The 20,125-nt window shown below is 44.3% G+C and overlaps 1 protein-coding gene across 1 annotated transcript in view; it reads right to left on the reverse strand.

Moving 5' to 3' along the window:
- Positions 1-866: 866 nt before the first annotated feature.
- Positions 867-20,125, reverse strand: part of LOC129705948 (protein inscuteable homolog) — a 230,274-nt gene continuing 211,015 nt past the window's right edge. The window contains exons 10-12 of the mRNA XM_055649883.1: positions 7,262-7,417; positions 4,705-4,781; positions 867-1,098 (exon numbers count right to left, since the gene is read on the reverse strand). Of these exons, the coding sequence (XP_055505858.1) occupies positions 970-1,098; positions 4,705-4,781; positions 7,262-7,417 (362 nt within the window). The 3' untranslated portion in view covers positions 867-969. The remainder of the gene's footprint in view (positions 1,099-4,704; positions 4,782-7,261; positions 7,418-20,125) is intronic.

Below are 20,125 nucleotides of genomic sequence, written 5' to 3' on the forward strand. Positions count from 1 at the left end.
GAGGCCGCGAGTATCCGGGAACTTCCCTCGAGCATGAAGGAGAGTTCCAGGACCACATGTCAACCATGCTGCAAGTTTGAGTTGAGGGCAAACTCTTCTAAACTCGCAGATTAGGTTGCCGCAGTGGGACAGCCCCTTAAATGGCCTACCCCTTATTCTTAAACGGTGACCCCTGGTTCTGGACTCCCCCAACATCAGGAACATTTTTCCTGCATCTGGGACTAGGTTAAATGGGCATTCTTGTTCGGCATGGATGAGTTGGGCCGAAGGGCCTGTTTCCGTGCTGTATGACTCTGAGTTGCCAAGAACATTCAAGAGAGAGATCAAAGTTAAATGATTAAGTAAACATAAATATAATTCTGTCCAATTTAAACATAAATAAAATGAGCAAAAAATTCAAGTTCAACTCATAAAAGATTAATTCAAAATACACAATGTTTTTCTTGTTACAACTTTTTTATTCACAATTACCTGACAATATTATCTCAATATATTTAGTTGAGCCTGATACAGGTTTCCCACATTAAATCCACTTGGTATTCTCTCAGCATTCCTGTGAAAGTGACCCTTCAGTTCTTGCCCGTCTCTGAAATAATATGTCGTGGAGCTGTCCTTTTGTGTTTATTAATTATAAGTAAAATTCTTTGGGCATGGAATGCACTACTTGTGGCAGAAGCAGAAATCATAATAGTTTCAAAAGCAACTTGAATAAACATTTGAATCCAGTACCAATAAAAGGGAGATGAGACTAAATGGGGAATCCATTTGGAGAGCTGTAATGAAAGTCTTTGTGCTGCCTGCTTCTTCGTTTTCCAACCATTCAGGGTGTAAATTGAAATGGGTCATCTGAAATGTGGGTGGAGTGTAGCTGGGACATGTTGGCTGGTGTGGGTAAGGTGGGCTGAAGGGCCTGTTTCCACACCCTATGACGTTCCTTCAGCATTAACTGCACGATTCGCCAAGTCGCTTTCAGACAAAACTTTCCTCCATATTTGAGCAAAGCAAGAAGGAATCGACAAGCCGAGGCTTCACCAACTGCTGGTAGTCCGAGTCTTCAATGCACGGAGGGCTGGCCAGCACCAGCTTCCGTAATGCAGCCTAAAATAAACAGAAAGCGATGCTTCACAAAATATTATATTGGCATATCAGGTGAGTCACTGAAGCGCAAGCACACGAGAGAACTTCACCACCAATGCAAGCTCTTCCCAAAGCTTAAATTGTCTTTCATTATTTATTGTAAAATGTAAATTGATTTGATCTGAAGAGTGAGTTGATTAGAAGGCTGTGGAGGCCACGTCAGTGGATATTTTTAAGGCAGCGATAGATAGATTGTTGATTAGTACCGGTGACGGAGGTTATGGGGAGAAGGCATGGGGAATGCGGTTAGGAGGGAGAGATGGCAAAGTAGATTTGATGGGCCGAATGGCCTAATTCTACTATTTCTTATGACCTTATGAGAACACAGGACAGAGCAGCACAGGAACAGGCCCTTCAGCCACAATGTCCATGCTGACCGTGAGGCCCAATTAAACTAACCTCCTCTACCTGCAAGTGATCCAAGTCCCTCCATTCCATGCATATCCATGTGCCCACCTAAAAGCCCCTTAAATACCACTATGGTATCTGCCACCACCACCATCCCTCGCAGTGTGTACCAGGCACCATTTTGTATGAATACAGTCCAAAGTTGTTAAAAAACAGATTGTCTTTAATTTAATATATTGCAATTTTACATAAACCATAAACGGGCCTTAAAGGCACAGACACAGACACAGAGACACAGAGACACAGAGACACAGAGACACAGAGACACAGACACAGAGACACAGACACACAGACACACAGACACACAGAGACACAGAGACACAGAGACACAGAGACACACACACACACATACATAAAACAAACAATAATAGTGTAATGATGCTTTACAACCAGCATCAATTATTAAGTAAAGGTATAAAGTGTGGATAACTTTGCAACGTCATGTTTGGGCTTTGTGTTCAATGCCAGGAGAGTAATATTAAGCAACCTGGTGGCAATTTCTGTTCAGAAAAGAGATTTTTTTGTTCTTTAGGGTTTGGGAGCTAGTCCTGGCTAATTAGAAAATAAAAATGTTCACGGGGCTTTGAAGACGGTGGAGGGGGAATATGGGATTTGCAATTATTATAAAAATATTAAGAGAAAAAGCCTAATGGGCAGTGTTTGAAGTATCATTTGCTCTCCTGTTAATCTATATTTGCAATAACATTAGTCTCTCAATAAAAATCATACAAAATCACTACAAATATAACCTATCACATTTCATTTGGAAACATTTGAATTTCCCATTTACATCAACATTTTAACCATATAACCATATAACAATTACAGCACGGAAACAGGCCATCTCGGCCCTACAAGTCCATGCCGAACAAATTTTTTTCCCCTTAGTCCCACCTGCCTGCACTCGTACCATAACCCTCCATTCCCTTCTCATCCATATGCCTATCCAATTTATTTTTAAATGATACCAATGAACCTGCCTCCACCACTTCCACTGGGAGCTCATTCCACACCGCCACCACTCTCTGCGTAAAGAAGTTTCCCCTCATATTACCCCTAAACTTCTGTCCCTTAATTCTGAAGTCATGTCCTCTTGTTTGAATCTTCCCTATTCTCAAAGGGAAAAGCTTGTCCTTGCTAAATTCTAAATTACAAGCTTGGTAAATATAATGCCAACTAAAACTCATTTTTTGAATAAAGCTATGAAATGATATACAGGTGCACAACCTTTTATCCGAAGTTCCAAATAACGAAAACCTCCGAATAGCGACATTTTTTCAGTCCTTGAAGAAAGGTCCTTGAAAACGTTCACCGAGGGCGGCCCGCAGAGGTGACAGCGGAACCTCCGGTCGGTCCTCGAAGAAAGGGGAACTAAATCCCCATTCATAAAAGAGAAGGTGAGGGTATATTGCGCGAGGGTTAATAATTGACAATATGCTGCCACCTGCCCGCTGAGTTAAAAAAGTTCCCACGGTAGACTCACGATACACAGTGTATCGTGAGTCTTGCATGAGAACTTTTTAACTCAGCGGGCAGGCAGCAGCAAATTGTCGCTCCCTTAAGTTTCACCCCACCTACACCCCTCTGCTTCCCGGCCATGTGTGTGACCCCCTTCCCTCCCCTCTCCAGCTCCCCGCCCATTGCACCGACGCGGGGGTTTTGCACTGTCTTCACGTCGGAGCTAGTGCCAGTCACCGGAGACGTCAGGACCAACGGGACATCGGCCCCCAGGCCCACTGCAAGCACGGAGATCCCAGAGACCCACAGCCAGCAGCAGCCCAGCCCCGTTCCAATTCCAGAGGAACACGCTCCCCGTAGGGACCGAAGCTGATGGTGTGCAAGGTGCGTCTTGGTCTTGAGGTTGCGGATGAGGGGGCGCAGCTCGGGCTGTGAAGTCTCCGGCCACCCCCCTGTACAGGAGCTGAGACTGGGAACTGTGGGGTTGTTTGCAGTTGCAGAGGGAGGGGGCAAGGGCGGTACAGTTCCCAGTCTCAGCTCCATTCTAGGGGGTGACCGGAGACGTCAGGACCAACGGGACACCGACTGCAGGCACGGAGATCCCAGAGACTCACAGCCAGCAGCAACTCTAGCCCAGCCCCGCTCCAACTTCAGAGGAACCCGGGTTGCGGATGAGGGGGTGCAGCTCGGGCTGTGGGCGAAGTGCCACTTGTCGCTGTAGCGGCGCATCGGGGAGTGGGTTCTTGTTGGTCCTGACGTCTCCGGCCTCCGGATTCCCTGGACAGGAGCTGAGAGACGTCAGGACCACCAGAAGCCGCTCCCCGATGCGCCGCTACAGCGACAAGTGGCAGTTCGCCCACAGCCCGAGCTGCGCCCCCTCATCGGGACACCGACCCCCAGGCCCACTGCAAGCACGGAGATCCCAGAGACTCACACCCAGCAACAACTCTAGCCCAGCCCTGCTCCAACTCCAGAGGAACCCGGGTTGTGGATGAGGGGGCGCAGCTCGGGCTGTGGGCGAACTGCCACTTGTCGCCGTAGCGGCCCATCGGGGAGCGGATTCCTCTGGAGTTGGAGGGACAGGGAGACACAGCGGCTTTTGAGAATGGTGGGCAATCACTTCCAAAGTTCTGCCCACACAGTCAGTACACCTCTCCTACACTTGTCTCCCGCACTAAGATTATCTCGCAGAGAATGATCCCAGCCTAACCCTCCCTATTCTCTCCTATTCTGCAAGAAAAAACTACATTGAAGACTCAAACTCGCGATCGAGTAACTGCCGGGATCGAGGCGCAAACTCGCGACCTTGCGGATACGAGCCGAGCACTCTACCACTGAGCCAGCCGTTAAAATCTACGCTAAAAATCTTCCATTCCGAAAGCCGAAAAATTCTGAATTACGAAAAGTGTCTGGTCCCAAGGCTTTCGGATAAAAGGTTGTGCACCTGTATCAAGGAATGATGGATTATGGACCACGTGCAGGCGGAGGATTAGATTCTCTTGGCATCGTGTTCAACACGGACATTGTGGGCTGAAGGGCCTGCTCCTGTGCTGTACAGGTCTATGACATTCCATGAGTACTTTAAATGGACTAGATTAATCTGTGGGCATGATTTTTGCAAATAAAGTTTAGAACTATTCCGTTGCCTATAAATAGCTACAAATGCCACAAAATAAAGGAAATTTAAAAGCAATCACTTACCAAGCAAGCGACTAGTACTGAATCACTATTATTCCTCTCAGAGGGTGACCGACAGAGTTCAATCAGGCGGGGAATACCTGGGTATTCAGATAAACAGAAAACCTTAAGATCTTTGGTGGAGAACTGTGAAAATACATACAAACTAAGTGTATTAATCAACATTATATTTTCAACTCATTTGATATATTAGGTTTGGATTTTTAATGTTGATCAATTATGATCCTCGTGCAATGTAAGGGTTAAACAGACTCCTCAGTTAAAACCCTGGGATCTGTGGTTAAAATGGAGTTGTCAGCTCACAGCGGCATGCAAGTGGAGTAAGCAGAGACACAAGTGCTAGAGTAAAGGGCCTGTCCCACTTACGTGTCCTTGGCACGCCAATTACGTGACCTCGTGGTCGCGTTGAGCCGCGACGGTCCAGCGAAGGTCGGGCGCGATTACACAGCCGTCTGGAGCGCGTGACGCCATTTGAAGATGGACACAAAGCTGGAGTATCTCAGCGGGACCGGCAGCATCTCTGGAGAGAAGCAATGGGTGATGTTTCGTGTCGGGACCCTTCTTCAGTCTGAAAAGAAGGGTCTTGACCCGAAACGTCACCCATTGCTTCTCTCCAGAGATGCTGCCGGTCCCGCTGAGTTACTCCAACATTTTGTGTCTATCTTCAATTTTCTTGGCCTCGCTCTGGGAGTAGAAGTGGGGGCGGATCCGGACCGCAACGGCCGTGAGCCCCAGGCCGAGTTCGGCGATCGTTTGCCTGCTTCTGCTGCTGTTGAAGGTGAGACGTTGCGTCGCGCCAGGGTCTTGGGCCTGTCCCGCTTTGGCCGTCAGTTCCGTGACAGGCCGTTGGCGCGCGAAGATTTAATTCACTACAAAAATTTCGGAGCCCCGCGCGATGTCGCGCACAACTACATACCCCTCCGCGCTTCTCAGTGGGACCGGCCCCGCGCGGCCATACGATGCTCTTGCGCCTCAACACGACCACGAGGTCGTGTAATTTGCATGTCAAGGACACGTAAGTGGGACAGGTCCTAAACTCAGCAGGTCAGGCAACATCTCTGCAGTCTGAAGAGGGGTCTCGATCCGAAACATCGGCAGTTCCTTTACTCCAGAAAGCTGTCTGACCCATTGAGTTACTCTAGCTTCTTCTGTCACTCTGCAGAACATGAATAGGTGACGTTTTAGGTCGGGACCCTTGTTTAGACTGATTGTTGTGGGGGGGGGGGGGAGAGAAAGATGGAAGAGAGGAGGGGTAGGATAAAGCCTGGCAGATTATAGGTGAGGGAATGTTTTCATAGGCAGACGGTTGGATAAAGGCCAGAGATGTTACTCCAGTGCTTTGTGTCTTTATTTGTAAACCAGCATCTGCAGTTCCTTGTTTCTACGTCAAGCAAGTAGTCTCACTTGGAAGAAGCAATTAGATGCTGGAGAAATGCTCGGTGTCAATTAGATAAAGATGTAAATCATGAGGCCGCCTGCAAGGACACCCAGCAAATGGAGAAGATAAACTTTTCTTATCTGAATAAAGTTCATCAAGGTGCCTGATATAAGAAAATAATCCTTGTGTACAGTACGGAGAAGAACAGCTAGTATAAAAAAAGAAGAGACAGAGTGCTGGAGTAACTCAGTGGGTCAGGCACCATCTCTGGAGGACATGGATAGGTGACAGGAGGCATGGATAGTTGTACAGAGCCCAAGTGAGACCACACCTGGAGTATTGTGTGCAGTTTTGGTCCCCTAATTTGAGGAAGGACATTCTTGCTATTGAGGGAGTGCAGCGTAGGTTTACAAGGTTAATTCCCGGGATGGTGGGACTGTCATATGCTGAGAGAATGGAGCGCCTGGGCTTGTACACTCTGGAGTTTAGAAGGATGAGAGGGTATCTCATTGAAACATATAGGATTGTTAAGGGCTTGGACACACTATAGGCAGGAAACATGTTCCCGATGTTGGGGGAGTCCAGAACCAGGGGCCACAGTTTAAGAGTAAGGAGTAAGCCATTTAGAACGGAGATGAGGAAACACTTTTTCTCACAGAGAGTGGTGAGTGTGGAATTCTCTGCCTCAGAGGGCGGTGAAGGCAGGTTCTCTGGATGCTTTCAAGAGAGAGCTAGATAGGGCTCTTAAAAATAGCGGAGTCAGGGGATATGGGGAGAAGGCAGGAACAGAGTACTGATTGGGGATGATCAGCCATGGCGGTGGAGAGAAGCAATGGGTTGAATGGCGGTGCTTGCTCGAAGGGCCAAATGGCCTACTCCTGCACCTATTGTCTATTGTCCATTGTGACGGTTCAGGTCGGGACCCTTCTTCAGTTTGAAATCACAGTCAACATTTATTTGTGGATTAGGGTAGAAACATGGGCTTATTGCGTATATATCATTACACCTTGTCTACGGTTCAATATTAATTGTTTCTGAGGATTTGATCAATCGGTTTTACAAAGATATTTTGCAAATATACCCATTGCATCAATCGCCATCCCGTGAACTACAAAGTCAACCTAGTACCAATGCAGTGGAGGATATCTAATGATATATTTTCTCAAGGGAGGTTGTTCTTACAGTTCAGACTGGAGGCAATGCTGCAGATGTTTGGCTCCCTGCTTAAGCGGGCTAGTGTGACGGCAGACTTTTGTAACACTCTCTCCAATGCTTCACTCTCTGTTGAGATCCCTGGTGCGGGACGTTCATGGAGAAATTCCAGCAATAGTTCCACACCTTCAAGAAAAACGCAGATCAAAAGAAACAGAATCACAACTTAATGAAAACAGATGAGCCACAAGGAACTGCAGATGCTGGAATCTCTCGTTGAACAGAAAGTGCTGGAGTAACTCAGCGGGTTAGGCGGCATCTCTGCAAGGAATGGATAGATGATGTCTTGAGTTTGGACCCTTCATCTGACTATTGTCTGAAACATTATCAGAACAATCTATTATTGAGTCACGGAGCCATACAGTGTGGAAACAGGAATCAACCAACGTGTCCCATCCACACTAGTCCCACCTGTGTGCATTTGGCTCACAAACCTGTATGTCTTTGGAGTGTGGGAGGAAACCAAAGATCTCGGAGAAAACCCACACAAGTCACGGGGAGAACGTACAAACCTCCATACAGACATGTCAGGATCGAACCTGGGTCTCACGCATTGTAAGGCAGTAGCTCTACCACTGCGCCACCATGCTGCTCTCTCTAGCAATAAATCATTGTAATTGAGTTCCCTCTACAACCTTAGTTTGCAAGTAGAATAAATATTGCACGCAGCCTGCAATGCACCATGTAGGCACAGGTAAATTGCCTCTTGGGATCCGACCACTCCTTTGGACAGTGGTCAGATCCCAAATCTAAACAATCGGTCTAAACAAGATTTAGCATCCATAATATTGCTGTAGATCTTTGCCTCTATCTCTGGAAGCTCAGAGCGTGAGAAATATAAATACACCAAGAATCCCCCAATGGTGGCCTGCGGCATGGATGTACACTGTGAAGTTAGCAGTGTTGAAGTTTACAGATGGAATTTCAAAAAAGCTTTGAAGACCACTCTGTAATGTCACAGAAAAATAACAGAGGCAACAGTATTTAGTAAAAACAACCTAAGTGGAGATAAACCATTTAGAACGGAGACGAGGAAACACGGAAACACTTTTTCTCACAGAGAGTGGTGAGTGTGGAATTCTCTGCCTCAGAGGGTGGTGGGGGCAGGTTCTCTGGATGCTTTCAAGAGAATGCTAGATAGGGCTCTTAAAAATAGCGGAGTCAGGGGATATGGGGAGAAGGCAGGAACGGAGTACTGATTGGGGATGATCAGCCATGATCACGTTGAATGGCGGTGCTGGCACCAAAATACAGGAGATGCTGGAGATATTCCCTTTATCTTGCAGGGAATTTGTTTGTAATCTTGCTGCTGACTGGATAGCATGCAAGAGAAAGCTTTTCACTGTACCTTGGTACACGTGACAATAAAGTAAACTAAACTAAAATGCCGCGTCCATCCATCAGTGTGAGAGAAACTCAGACAAGTTAATATCTCAAGAACAGGAGGTACAAGAAAGTCCAGTTGCTTCTTGTCCTTTTCACCTCTATCCCTTGTCTCGATCTCAACCCATCTGCCAATCGACCTCCCCCCTCCCTCACCTGTATCCACCTATCACTTGCCAGGCTTTGTCCTGCCCCCCTCCTCTCTTTTCCAGCGTCCTCCCCCACTTCACATTGTGTTTTTGATTTTTTGTCTTTAGAGCGAATTCTGTCTTTAATTTGTGCATTGGTGATGTCCTTATTATTTATTTTACTCCGACTATATGTTTTTTTTCATGTTAATTTCTGTAAGGTGTCCTTGAGACTTTGAAAGGCGCCCGCAAATAAAATTTATTATTATTATTATTATTATTACTTCTCCATTAGTCTGTAGAAGTCTGTAGAAAGTTTATATTTTAATATTTTATCTTGTAGGTATCGTTAGCTTTTAGAAATGTTTGAATGGTGCGCTGACTGGCTGACATTTTTAAATTTCGTTGTACATGGTTCATGTAACAATGACAATAAAGAAACTATTCTATTCTAAGATGCTACCTGACCTGCCGAGTTCCTCCAGCGCTTTGTATTTTGTTCCAAGAATATCACATTGACTAACGGTTGAAGAAATGAAATGTTTTTGATAATAGACTAGTCCATAAACTGGTCCGTGAAGATGTGGATTATAGACATGTCCGATTCACTACACTTGGAAAACATTAGGCTTGTCTTGGCGGAAAAAAACAGATCAATTTCTTAAGACATGGATTTCTTATTTATTTGTCTTTCTTCTGCACTGCTTTGGTAGCTTAGGGGTCTTTTTCCTGCTCTTTTCTATTTTATCCCTTCATTCTTTTTTTTATTTTCCTTGTTTTCCTTTTCTTTTCTTTTTTCTTTTTTTTTAATTTAGGTTATAAGGTTAAAAATGAAGCTGTACAATAATTGTATAATTGTTATGCCGGTTGTCTTATCCTTCTACAATTGCTTCTAATAAAAAAAAAAAAATAAATAAATATATAAACTGGTCCTGAAATCAAGGCTGCCTTGACTAACACGGAATAGTATAACACAGGAACAGGTCCTTTGCCCTCAATGTCCATGTTGAGCAGAATGCTTCGATAAACTAATCTCCTCTGCTTGCACTAGATCTATATTCCTCCATTCCCTGCATATCCGTGTGTCCATCATAAAGCCTCTTAAACACCACTATCATATCTACCTCCACCACCACCCCCGGCAGCACGATTCAAGCACCCATTAGCCTCTCACAATAGACAGTAGACAATAGGTGCAGGAGCAGGCCATTTGGCCCTTCGAGCCAGCACCGCCATTCAATGTGATCACGGCTGATCATCCTCAATCAGTACCCCGTTCCTGCCTTCTCCCCATATCCCCTGACTCCGCTATTTTTAAAAGCCCTATCTTGCTGTCTCTTGAAAGTATCCAGAGAACCTGCCTCCGCCGGCCTTTGAGGCAGAGAATTCCACAAACTCACCACTCTCTGTGAGAAAAAGTGTTTCCTCGTCTCCGTTCCAAATGGCTTACTCCTTATTCTTAAACTGTGGCCCCTGGTTCTGGGCTCCCCCAACATCGGGAACATGTTTCCTCCCTCTAGCGTGTCCAAACCCTTAAAAATCTTATAGGTTTCAATAATAATCTGATAAGTTTCAATAAGAATAAATGTCTCAATTTGCCCTGCACATCTCAGTTTAGTGTAGGTTAGGTTAGAGATACAGCTGAGGAACAGGCCTTCAGGCCCACTGCATCTGTGCTGCCCAGTGATCCCCATACATTAACACTATCCTACGCACACTAGGGCCAATTTATACTTATGCCAAGCCAATTAACCTACATATCTGTACGTCTTTGGAATGTTGGAGGGAACCGAAGATATTGGGAAAAAACCCACGCCGTCACTGGGAGAACGTACAAATTCAGCACCCGTGGTCGTGATTGAACCCGGGTCTCTGGTGCTGTGAGCCAAAAACATATTAGTCTGAGTGAAGCAAAAGCCTTCAACAAACAGCTACGGAAAGGAAGGTGTGTCCACAGCCAATAACAACACCAGACAACTTTGGGTTGCAGCTGGTTTGTTAATTGTGGACCACTTTGTTTTTAAATCGGTGGTGCCATTTTCTTGGAGTATTATTGAAGAATAACTCTACATATTTTATTTATTTTTGGTGTGGTTGGGGGTGGATGGGTGAGATATTTCACAGAAGGGGAACTGAGCACAGAGAGACCAACACACAAATAACAGAATCTCGACAGGGGCAATTTGTTACTCTCACACCTCTTAAACAACTCTATCGGATCTGCCTCCACCACCACCCCTGGCAGCGTGTTCCATACTCACTGTGGTTGCAAGGGGGGGAATGTATGCAGCAACTGTCCGGAAAAAGTTAGGCAACAACTGTGTCTTTGCGAGGAAAGGTCAGGCAGAACAAATATATTGCACGAGAATATAGACTAGATGTCATGCGTGCAAGTGTACCCGAGTGCACACGGCAGCTAAACCTAGGCTGACAGAGAGCAGGCTCTCTTTCCAATCATCTGTTTGGATGGACACAATCAAACTCAAAAGTTAAACAGTGCAAATGCTTCAAATTTAACCCACCCATTTTTTAAACAGTATATTTCACTAAAAGGACCGAGTCCAAGATGAACATTAGGTTTCATTTATTGTACTACATTTATTTTGGAGTTTTAAAGCAAATAAATACCTAATTGTTATAAATCTGTTTCAAATATTTTTTTATCCGATTGGGGGCACAGCGGTAGAGTTGCTGCCTTACAGCGCCAGAGACCCAGGTTCGATCCTGATTACGGGTGCTGTCTGGAGAGTCCCGTGACCTGCGAGGTTTTTCCCCGGGTGCTCCGGTTTCCTCCCACACACCAAAGACATGCAGGTTTGTAGGTTGATTGGAGCACTGTAAAGATGTGTAAATTGTCCCAAATGTGTAACATAGAAATAGCATTGAATGAGAGGTCATCACTGGTCGGCATGGACCCGGTGGGCCGAAGAGCCTGTTTACACGCTGTGTATCTAAACTGAACTAAACTAAACTAATGACATAGTGGACTTTTTCCAGTCCCTGCTATTCCTTCATAAAGATTTGAATCAGATTTAGGATTTGCCGAACAGATTGTACCAGTGAAACCTGGCCTCCCTCCCCTGCCCTGCTGGAGCCCATTGGCTCTCTGCCCCACTATTGGTTGAACCATGCCAGAGAAATAAACTTAAATCAGAGATTTTTAGTTCATAATGCAATTTGAGACCATTCACACAATCCAACAGGCAGTAAATGTGATTGTTAATACTATCACGATTTTCAATGACTTTCAATGAGAATTGTAGGCACTGCATCAGTTCAACTATTTCAGTGCAGAAGAATGCTCTGAATGATTTTACTTCGGAGTCACATGAGTGACTACGTGAAGAACCCCACTAGGACGCATGCGTATCATATCGCTACACGCATTGCAACGAGTCACAGCAGGGGGGTCGACGTTCCCCTTAGCGGCAGAATTTAAAAGCCGGGAACAGCAGGTAAGGAGACTGCGTTCTTTCCACTTACTTTACAGGTAGAAGCATGGACAGATCCACGAGAAACAAGAAGGCTGCGAAAAAGCTGGCGGGGGAGAACCGCGGAGTTGCGGGCAGCCAGCAGCAGCCAACGGCACGCCAATCTCCCGTAATGGGAACAGCTGTGCCCAACTTCGCTCCCGCACCGGCCAAATCAACACCACGGCCGGGCGGTAAAGCGAAGCAAAAAACAGACAGAGTCGTTGACTCCGATGAGTCCAACTTTGAACAGCCGCGAGCGGCCAGTGCCCGTGAGCATTGGAGCCAGTTGGAGTGGCTAGGGGGAACAGGAGCAGCCGCGAGTGGCCTGTGCCCGTGAGCATTGGGGCTGGTTGGAGTGGCTGTTGGAGCAAATACTCCAAAGTGACAGGCTCCGGGAGAGGGAGCCTAGTCACAGTGGGCAGCTAGTAAGTCCTACAGCAGTACCTCTTGTGGGACTGCACAGTGTTTCTCCCTCATCAGAGGGGAGTACGGCGGGGGGTCAATTCTGGGCTGACCCTGAAGAGGGGTGCAGAACATACCCCTAGTGTGCATGGGGTGCAAGAAAACCTATTGGATATGGTGTCCCAGTTTATTCAACCCGACCAAACTGGCCAAAACCTGGAGCCCAAAATAGCTGCAAGTATCGACTACACGTCATTCAACCAGCTACAAGGACAGGCATTATTGGACACCACGGCAAGACACTTAGCACCAGGGAACTGCAAATCACTGAATGTTCCCAGTGTCAACCAGTGTATTTGGAAACATGTCGGGGCATCAATCAGAGCCAGGAATTTGAAAATACAAAAAGTTCTGAAAGTCCTAACAGCGGGAATTACGGCTTTCGCCCGCACATTGAACGAACAAGACATGACACAAGATCACCAAGATGCACTGGCTTTATTTTGCAACTCCCAATACGAGTTAAATAGTATTAGGAAGAGTGCCATCCAACCGGCGTTAGACCCCAATTTTGCAGGCCTCTGCAAACCTGGAACCTCCAAACCACCAATACTACTATTTGGAGGGGACTTATCCAAACAGGTAAAAGAACTTGACGAAGAGGCTAAAACCCTGGGGCTCATTAATGCAGCATCCAAAAACTACTACGGCCAGAAACAGCACCCCTACACACCCACCAGCCGGCCAAGACAAACTGGAGAAAGCGTAAAGATCAGGAACACCCAACATCGGTCTTTTTTAGGCCATGGCCCAGACCGGCCTTCCTGGAAAATGCGCAAACCCTCAACACCAACCCAACTACAGACCCAGACACCTGGCGCCTCAACGTCCACGGGGGATGCCGAAAAAGTAACAAACCTACCACTGGCAACCATGGAGGTAGGTGGGTCTGGTTCCTTACGAATTGAAGGGAGCATGGAGGTTGGTGGGAGATTACATTTCTATCTGGATGCATGGAATAAGTTAACTACCGACACTTATATTTTAAGCAGTATCCAGGGTTATACCATAGAATTTATACAAAAACATAACCCTCCAGTTCAGCATGTACCGAACCGAATGTTCGTGCTTACAGGCAAAGAAAAATCAAAAGCACATGCTGAACTACAGCGGCTTTATAAAAAAGGAGTAATTGAGAAAACCCAACACGAATCACAGGAATTCGTGTCCAATATCTTTATCAAAAACAAGAAAGATGGTGGTTGCTGCATCATCATCGATTTGACTAATTTGAATACTTTCGTACAATATATTCATTTCAAGATGGAAACCTTTGTTACTGCTAAGCAATTGATTTCCAAAGGTTACTACATGGCAAGCATCGATTTAAAAGATGCTTACGATACAGTAACCATAAGAGGTGACCACAGATGTTATTTAAAATTAAACTGGATGGGTCAGCAATGGCAGTACAGGGCACTACCTAATGGCCTAACATCAGCCCCCAGGCTGTTCATTAAAATTTTGAAACCAGCCCTAGCGTTTCTGCGGAAACAAAAACACATGGTAATGGCATATCTAGATGACATACTTATTGTGGGCAAAACTTTGGAATTGGCTAAACAAGCGGTAACAGCCACAAAACAATTATTTGAAACACTGGGGTTTATCATCCATCCAGTTAAATCTAAATTAACGCCTTCAACCACAATGGATTATCTGGGGTTCACCATTAACTCAGTTCACATGTCAGTGACTTTGCCGAAAGAAAAGGTTACAGCCTTAATAGAAGCTTGCAGCAAAATCATTGACATCACTAAACCATCCATCAGACTGGTAGCAAGAATAATTGGCAAAATAGTGGCTGCGTTTCCAGCCACACAATTCGGACCTTTACATTATCGAAATTTACAGAGGGCGAGAATACGAGCACTCAAAATTAATGGTGGTCATTTTGACAGACCAATGAAGCTACCACCAGAAGCCATAATGGAACTAAAATGGTGGGAAGATAACATTAGACATTGTTCCAATCCAATCATTGTCAGCAACCCGTCTATGGTGCTACAAATTGATGCCAGTGCACTTGGTTGGGGTGGTACCAATTCCATCTCCAGCTGTGGAGGGAGATGGAATGCACAGGAGGCATCATTATTACAAACACTGGGCATAAACTACCTGGAGATGTTAAGTGCATTCCATGGTCTTAAGTCATATTGTTCTGGGTCATATCACCAGCATATTAGACTACAAATTGACAATACTGCCGTGGTAGCATATATCAACCATATGGGTGGAAACAAATCGACATCATGTGACAATCTGGCCAACACAATTTGGCAATGGTGTATCCAGAGAGATATTTGGATATCAGCTACCTACTTACCAGGTAAACTAAGTTTAGTGGCAGACACCAGGTCACACAAATTCAATTAAAACACTGAATGGATGTTGGATAAAAATGTATATGCTGAAATTACAGCATGGTATGGAATACCAGATATCGATCTATTCGCATCCAGGCTCAATCACCAGTTATCGAATTATGTTTCATGGGAACCAGACCCTGGGGCAGCGGTAACAGATGCATTTTCGCTGCATTGGGGGAAATTGTTTATTTATGCATTCCCTCCTTTCTGCCTCATCAGTCGGGTATTAAGGAATATACAGCAAGACTCTGCGTCTGGTATTTTGATAGTACCCGATTGGCCTACTCAACCATGGTTCCCGGTGATACTCGACATGGTATTAGAACCATGTATCACCATCCATAATAGACCTAATTTACTGGTTCATCTTGTAACAAGGGAAAGTTACCCATGTCATAATTATACAAACCTATTAATTTGTAGTTTGAAAGCACCTCTACTACACCTGGGACTGACGGACCGAACAGTGGATATTATTTCAGCGGCCCACAGACAGTCCACCAAAAAACAGTACGGTGTACATCAAGAAATGGGGAAAGTGCTGTCACAACAATAACATCATCCACAGATCTATGAACATCCCGTCTGTTCTGGAATTCCTGACAAGCCTCCATTACGATGAGGGGCTCAGTTATAGTGCCATCAACTGCGCCAGAAGTGCTCTGTCAATATACCTGTGGCAAGGAACAGAGCGGCATTCTGTTGGGACACACCCCCTGGTAACCAAACTCATGAGGGGCATTTTTAATGTTAATCCCCCAAGAACCAGGTACTCCCAAATATGGGATGTGAGCATTGTACTGACCATGTTGAGAAACTGGTCTCCAGCTACAGCGCTGTCCCTACAGAAACTGACTATGAAAACAGTCATGCTGATGGCCTTGGTCACGGCACAAAGGGTCCAGTCGCTACAGAAACTAAGGCTGGACAACATGACTATTTCATCTGGAAATTTAACTTTTCACATCAATGAATTAGTCAAACAGAACAGACAGGGGTCAGCAGGCCTAAAAATAGAATTCAGGGCCTACCCGACAGATGATCGTCTCTGTATTGTAACACACTTACTATTATATATGGAGTATACTAAGATCATCAGAGGCAAAGAAATGGCACTTTTAATCAGCTACAAATAGCCACACAAAAAAGTGACAGTCCAGACCATCTCTAGATGGCTAAAACAGGTCCTAATAAAGGCTGGAGTAGACACTAACATTTTAAAATCTCACTCCGCCAGGGCTGCAGCTACATCAGCAGCTATGAAGTTGGATGTTCCTATGGACCAAATCCTCAAGACAGCAGGATGGTCAACGGAGAAAACTTTCCAACGATTTTTAACAAACCAGTAATTGAACCTGGAACATTTGCAGAAACAATTTTAAGTTCTGTAATATGATTTTACCCCATAAATAGAGGCTATAATTAGGTGTTAATAAATGTATCGATATTTTTCAATATCATATTGATGTCTAATGATGTTAACACTATTCTCCCCATAATCAAGGCAGGTGTAATGCATGGACTTGTTTCCACGGCATGAAATCACAGAGCTTTAAAATCTTCACGTAGTCACTCACGTGACTCCGAAGTAAAATAGTAAGATTAAACGAGAACTTACCAGTTTGAAGTTTGATCGTTATTTTATGAGGAGTAACATTGAGGGAATACGTGCCCTCCGCTCCCACCCTTGATCATATACTCAACTGGTATCTCTTCTCTAATCTTACAATGTTTAGTCATTACAGTTATCTTTGATTTCACACCGCTGCTTTGAAGAATGACACGCATACGTCCTAGCGGGGTTCTTCACGTATTCCCTCAACGTTACTCCTCATAAAATAACGATCAAACTTCAAACTGGTAAGTTCTCGTTTAATCTTACTATTAAATGCAAGTCATTAACATTGATAGTGTATAAAAAAATAATACATTCAAAACTGCTATGAAAGTTTTGATAGTTCAACATCATTATATCTGGCTGAAAAAATAAATTAAACCAGCAAGATGTAGCCACATGCTTGATTTGATAATTTATTATCCAGCATTAAGGACAATGTGTGCATTTCCTCATGGAACGTATGTCCTGATTAGACTAAGTGGTGCGGTATGGACTGAATGTGTGGAAGAAAATACAACGTGTGACATTTTACCAGTCACCTACAACGCTGTGAAAGGGATATACAGAGGGGCACTGTGAAAGCTTTGCCTTTGACTGTCTGAAATATAATGTAACAGTCCCTTGTAAACACAGCACAGACGGCCCATTGGCCAACCTCCACTGACCAGCGATCCCCGTACACTAACACTATCCTTCACACTAGGGACAATTTTTATCAAAGCCAATTAACCTACAAACCTGTACGTATTTGGAGTGTGGTAGAAAACCGGAGTTCCCAGAGAAAACTAACGCAGTCACAGAGTGAGCGTGTAAACTTCGTACAGACAGCACTCGTTGTCAGGATCGAACCTGGGCATCAACTTTACTGCTGCGCCACCATACCGCTTCTTGCAACATGCTGTGTTATATTTTCCATCATGCTCAGTTCAAATTGACCAATTCTCTCTACTTCCCTGTAAACAGAATGGTGCAGAAAAGACAGAAACTGAAAATACTAAAATATCGCAATGTTTAAGAAACATTTAGAGATGTACATAGATAGGATAGGATCTGGGCAGGTGGGACTAGCGTAGATGAGACATATTTGTCGGTGTGGACAAGTTGGACTGAAGGGGCTGTTTCCACATTGAATGACTATGCAGGAAACACAAATTAATATTCTTGTTCAATAGCTTTCTCCGAACTGAAACTGAAAATTAAGTTAGAATTTTATGGAGAAAGGTAAATGTGGGATGAAACAACATATAAAAGATATGCCACGTTGCCACACTTTCTCCTGCCCCCCCCCCCCTCCCCCTCCCCCCCTCCCCCCCAAACAATCAGTCTAAAGAAGGGTCCCGACCCTAAACATCACCTATTGACATTCCCAGAGATGCTGGCTCACCCGCTGAGCATCCCATCTCCAGCACTCTACATATGTCTCTACATATAAAAGACAGAATTTATGCCAGAATCTCTGATACTTCAGCTGTTCCATCAAATGTCAATACAGGAGGATACAAGGGAAAGGAGTTCAAAGAAGCAACACTCTGGTTGGAAAATTAAACTCACTCACAAAGCAGTGATGAAGTGAAAATGTTTGAAGGAAGAAGCGATTACGTGACATTGGCTTTTTTCCCCAAAGCCTGTGGTCTGGGAGGGTATGATGCGCGTTTTGTTCCACATACATGAGAAGGTGCCAACATTGGCACCCTGAATGTTGCTGGATCTCTGATGGAGGGGCAGGCTTCAGCACAATGGGAGGTCATGTTGCAGTTGTATAAGACGTTGGTGAGGCCGCATTTAGTAGCAATGTTACAAAATTTTGAGATTTAAAAAATCAAGTCTGCAATTTATCCCATCAGATAAAGCATAACAATAAGTTTAATTTGACACCTAATTCACTTTCATATCTCAAGTAATAAAAAAGTTATGGCCATTTTCATACTCGGAAATTAGCATCTTGTTCCCTATTGATTTTCTATGGACATAACAAAAAAGCTGTGATCGAGGACAGTCAAAAGCCCATAACCTTCTTAAAAATTAAGAGAACTGAATGAAATTTTCAGTTATCATAGATTGAAGCATTCTGAAACAAATATAAAATAATCTTACTTGGATGACCTGAAATTAAAGCATATAATTAGTTAGTTACCCAATTGTAGCTAATTTCAAACTTCAATCACTAGATCTAAACATCTATCCATTTCTTAATAAATGATTAACATTTTTAAATAGCCCAAATGTCCAAATAATATTAACAAATAATTCACAATAAAACATGATTTTTAAATCTCATTTACATCAATTTATAGGCCAAATGGAAGGAATTTAGTGTTCATTTGCTGTAAATTAAAGTCAATTTAAATCGGCTTTCTAGTGGGTTCCTGTGAACGCGCTGGTTTAGAACGTTCACATTGCGCTGGATTTGTGCCCTCAAGTGCCCAGAAAAATACTGCGGGATATAAAGAGCCCAAAATGAACTACTCGCTATAGAAAACTTTATATACAGGGTTATATACAAGCCCCATTTAATGTAAAAATAAGGTACATACCTTTAATTGTTTGCTTTATAAAACCCTGGGGCTGCGAGAGGTTGCGGAGTGAGAGAGTGATTTTTAAACTACTATAAATATTATACAAGGCCATAAAAACTAATAATACCTTTTGCGACGGGGTCTTTCAGCGATTTTCCATTAATGATTTACTAGGCTGAACATTTTCGATTGGAACAGCCTAGTAAAAATCGCGTTTTAAACCCGCCCCCTCTAAACAGCGCCAAAATCACGCACACGGGGTGGGGCAGATGCTCAGCCACGATTCAGGTAGGTTTTGTAACATACCTACATTTAGAGTATCGTGTTCAGGTCTGGGCACCATGTTATAAGAAAGATGTTGTCAAACTGGAAAGGGGACAGTGAAGATTTATGAGGATGTTGCCAGGAATGAGCTATAGGGAGAGGTTGAGTAGGCTGGGACACTATACTATTCCTTGGAGCGCAGGAGGATTAGGGGTGATCTTATTGAGGTGTCTAAAATCATGAGAGGAATAGATCGGGTAGATGCAGAGTCTCTTGCCCAGAGTAGGTGAATCAAGGACCAGAGGACATAGGTTTAAGGTGAAGGGGAAAAGATTTAATAGGAATCTGAGGGGTAACTTTTTCCACAAAAGAATGGTGGGTGTTTGGAACAAGCTGCCAGAGGAGGTAGTTGAGGTAGGGACTATCCCAATGTTTAAGAAACAGTTAGACATGTACATGGATAGTACAAGTTTAGAGGGATATGGACCAAATGCAGGCAGGTGGAACTAGGAGTGCAGCTGGGACATGTTGACTTGAGCAAGTTGGGCCGAAGGGCCTGTTTCCACACAGTATCACTCTTCGACTCTATGACTCTGTGACAATCCTACTGCAACTTCCTTC

This window comes from Leucoraja erinacea, chromosome 18 (genome assembly GCF_028641065.1).
Source record: "Leucoraja erinacea ecotype New England chromosome 18, Leri_hhj_1, whole genome shotgun sequence".
Lineage (NCBI taxonomy): Eukaryota > Metazoa > Chordata > Chondrichthyes > Rajiformes > Rajidae > Leucoraja > Leucoraja erinaceus.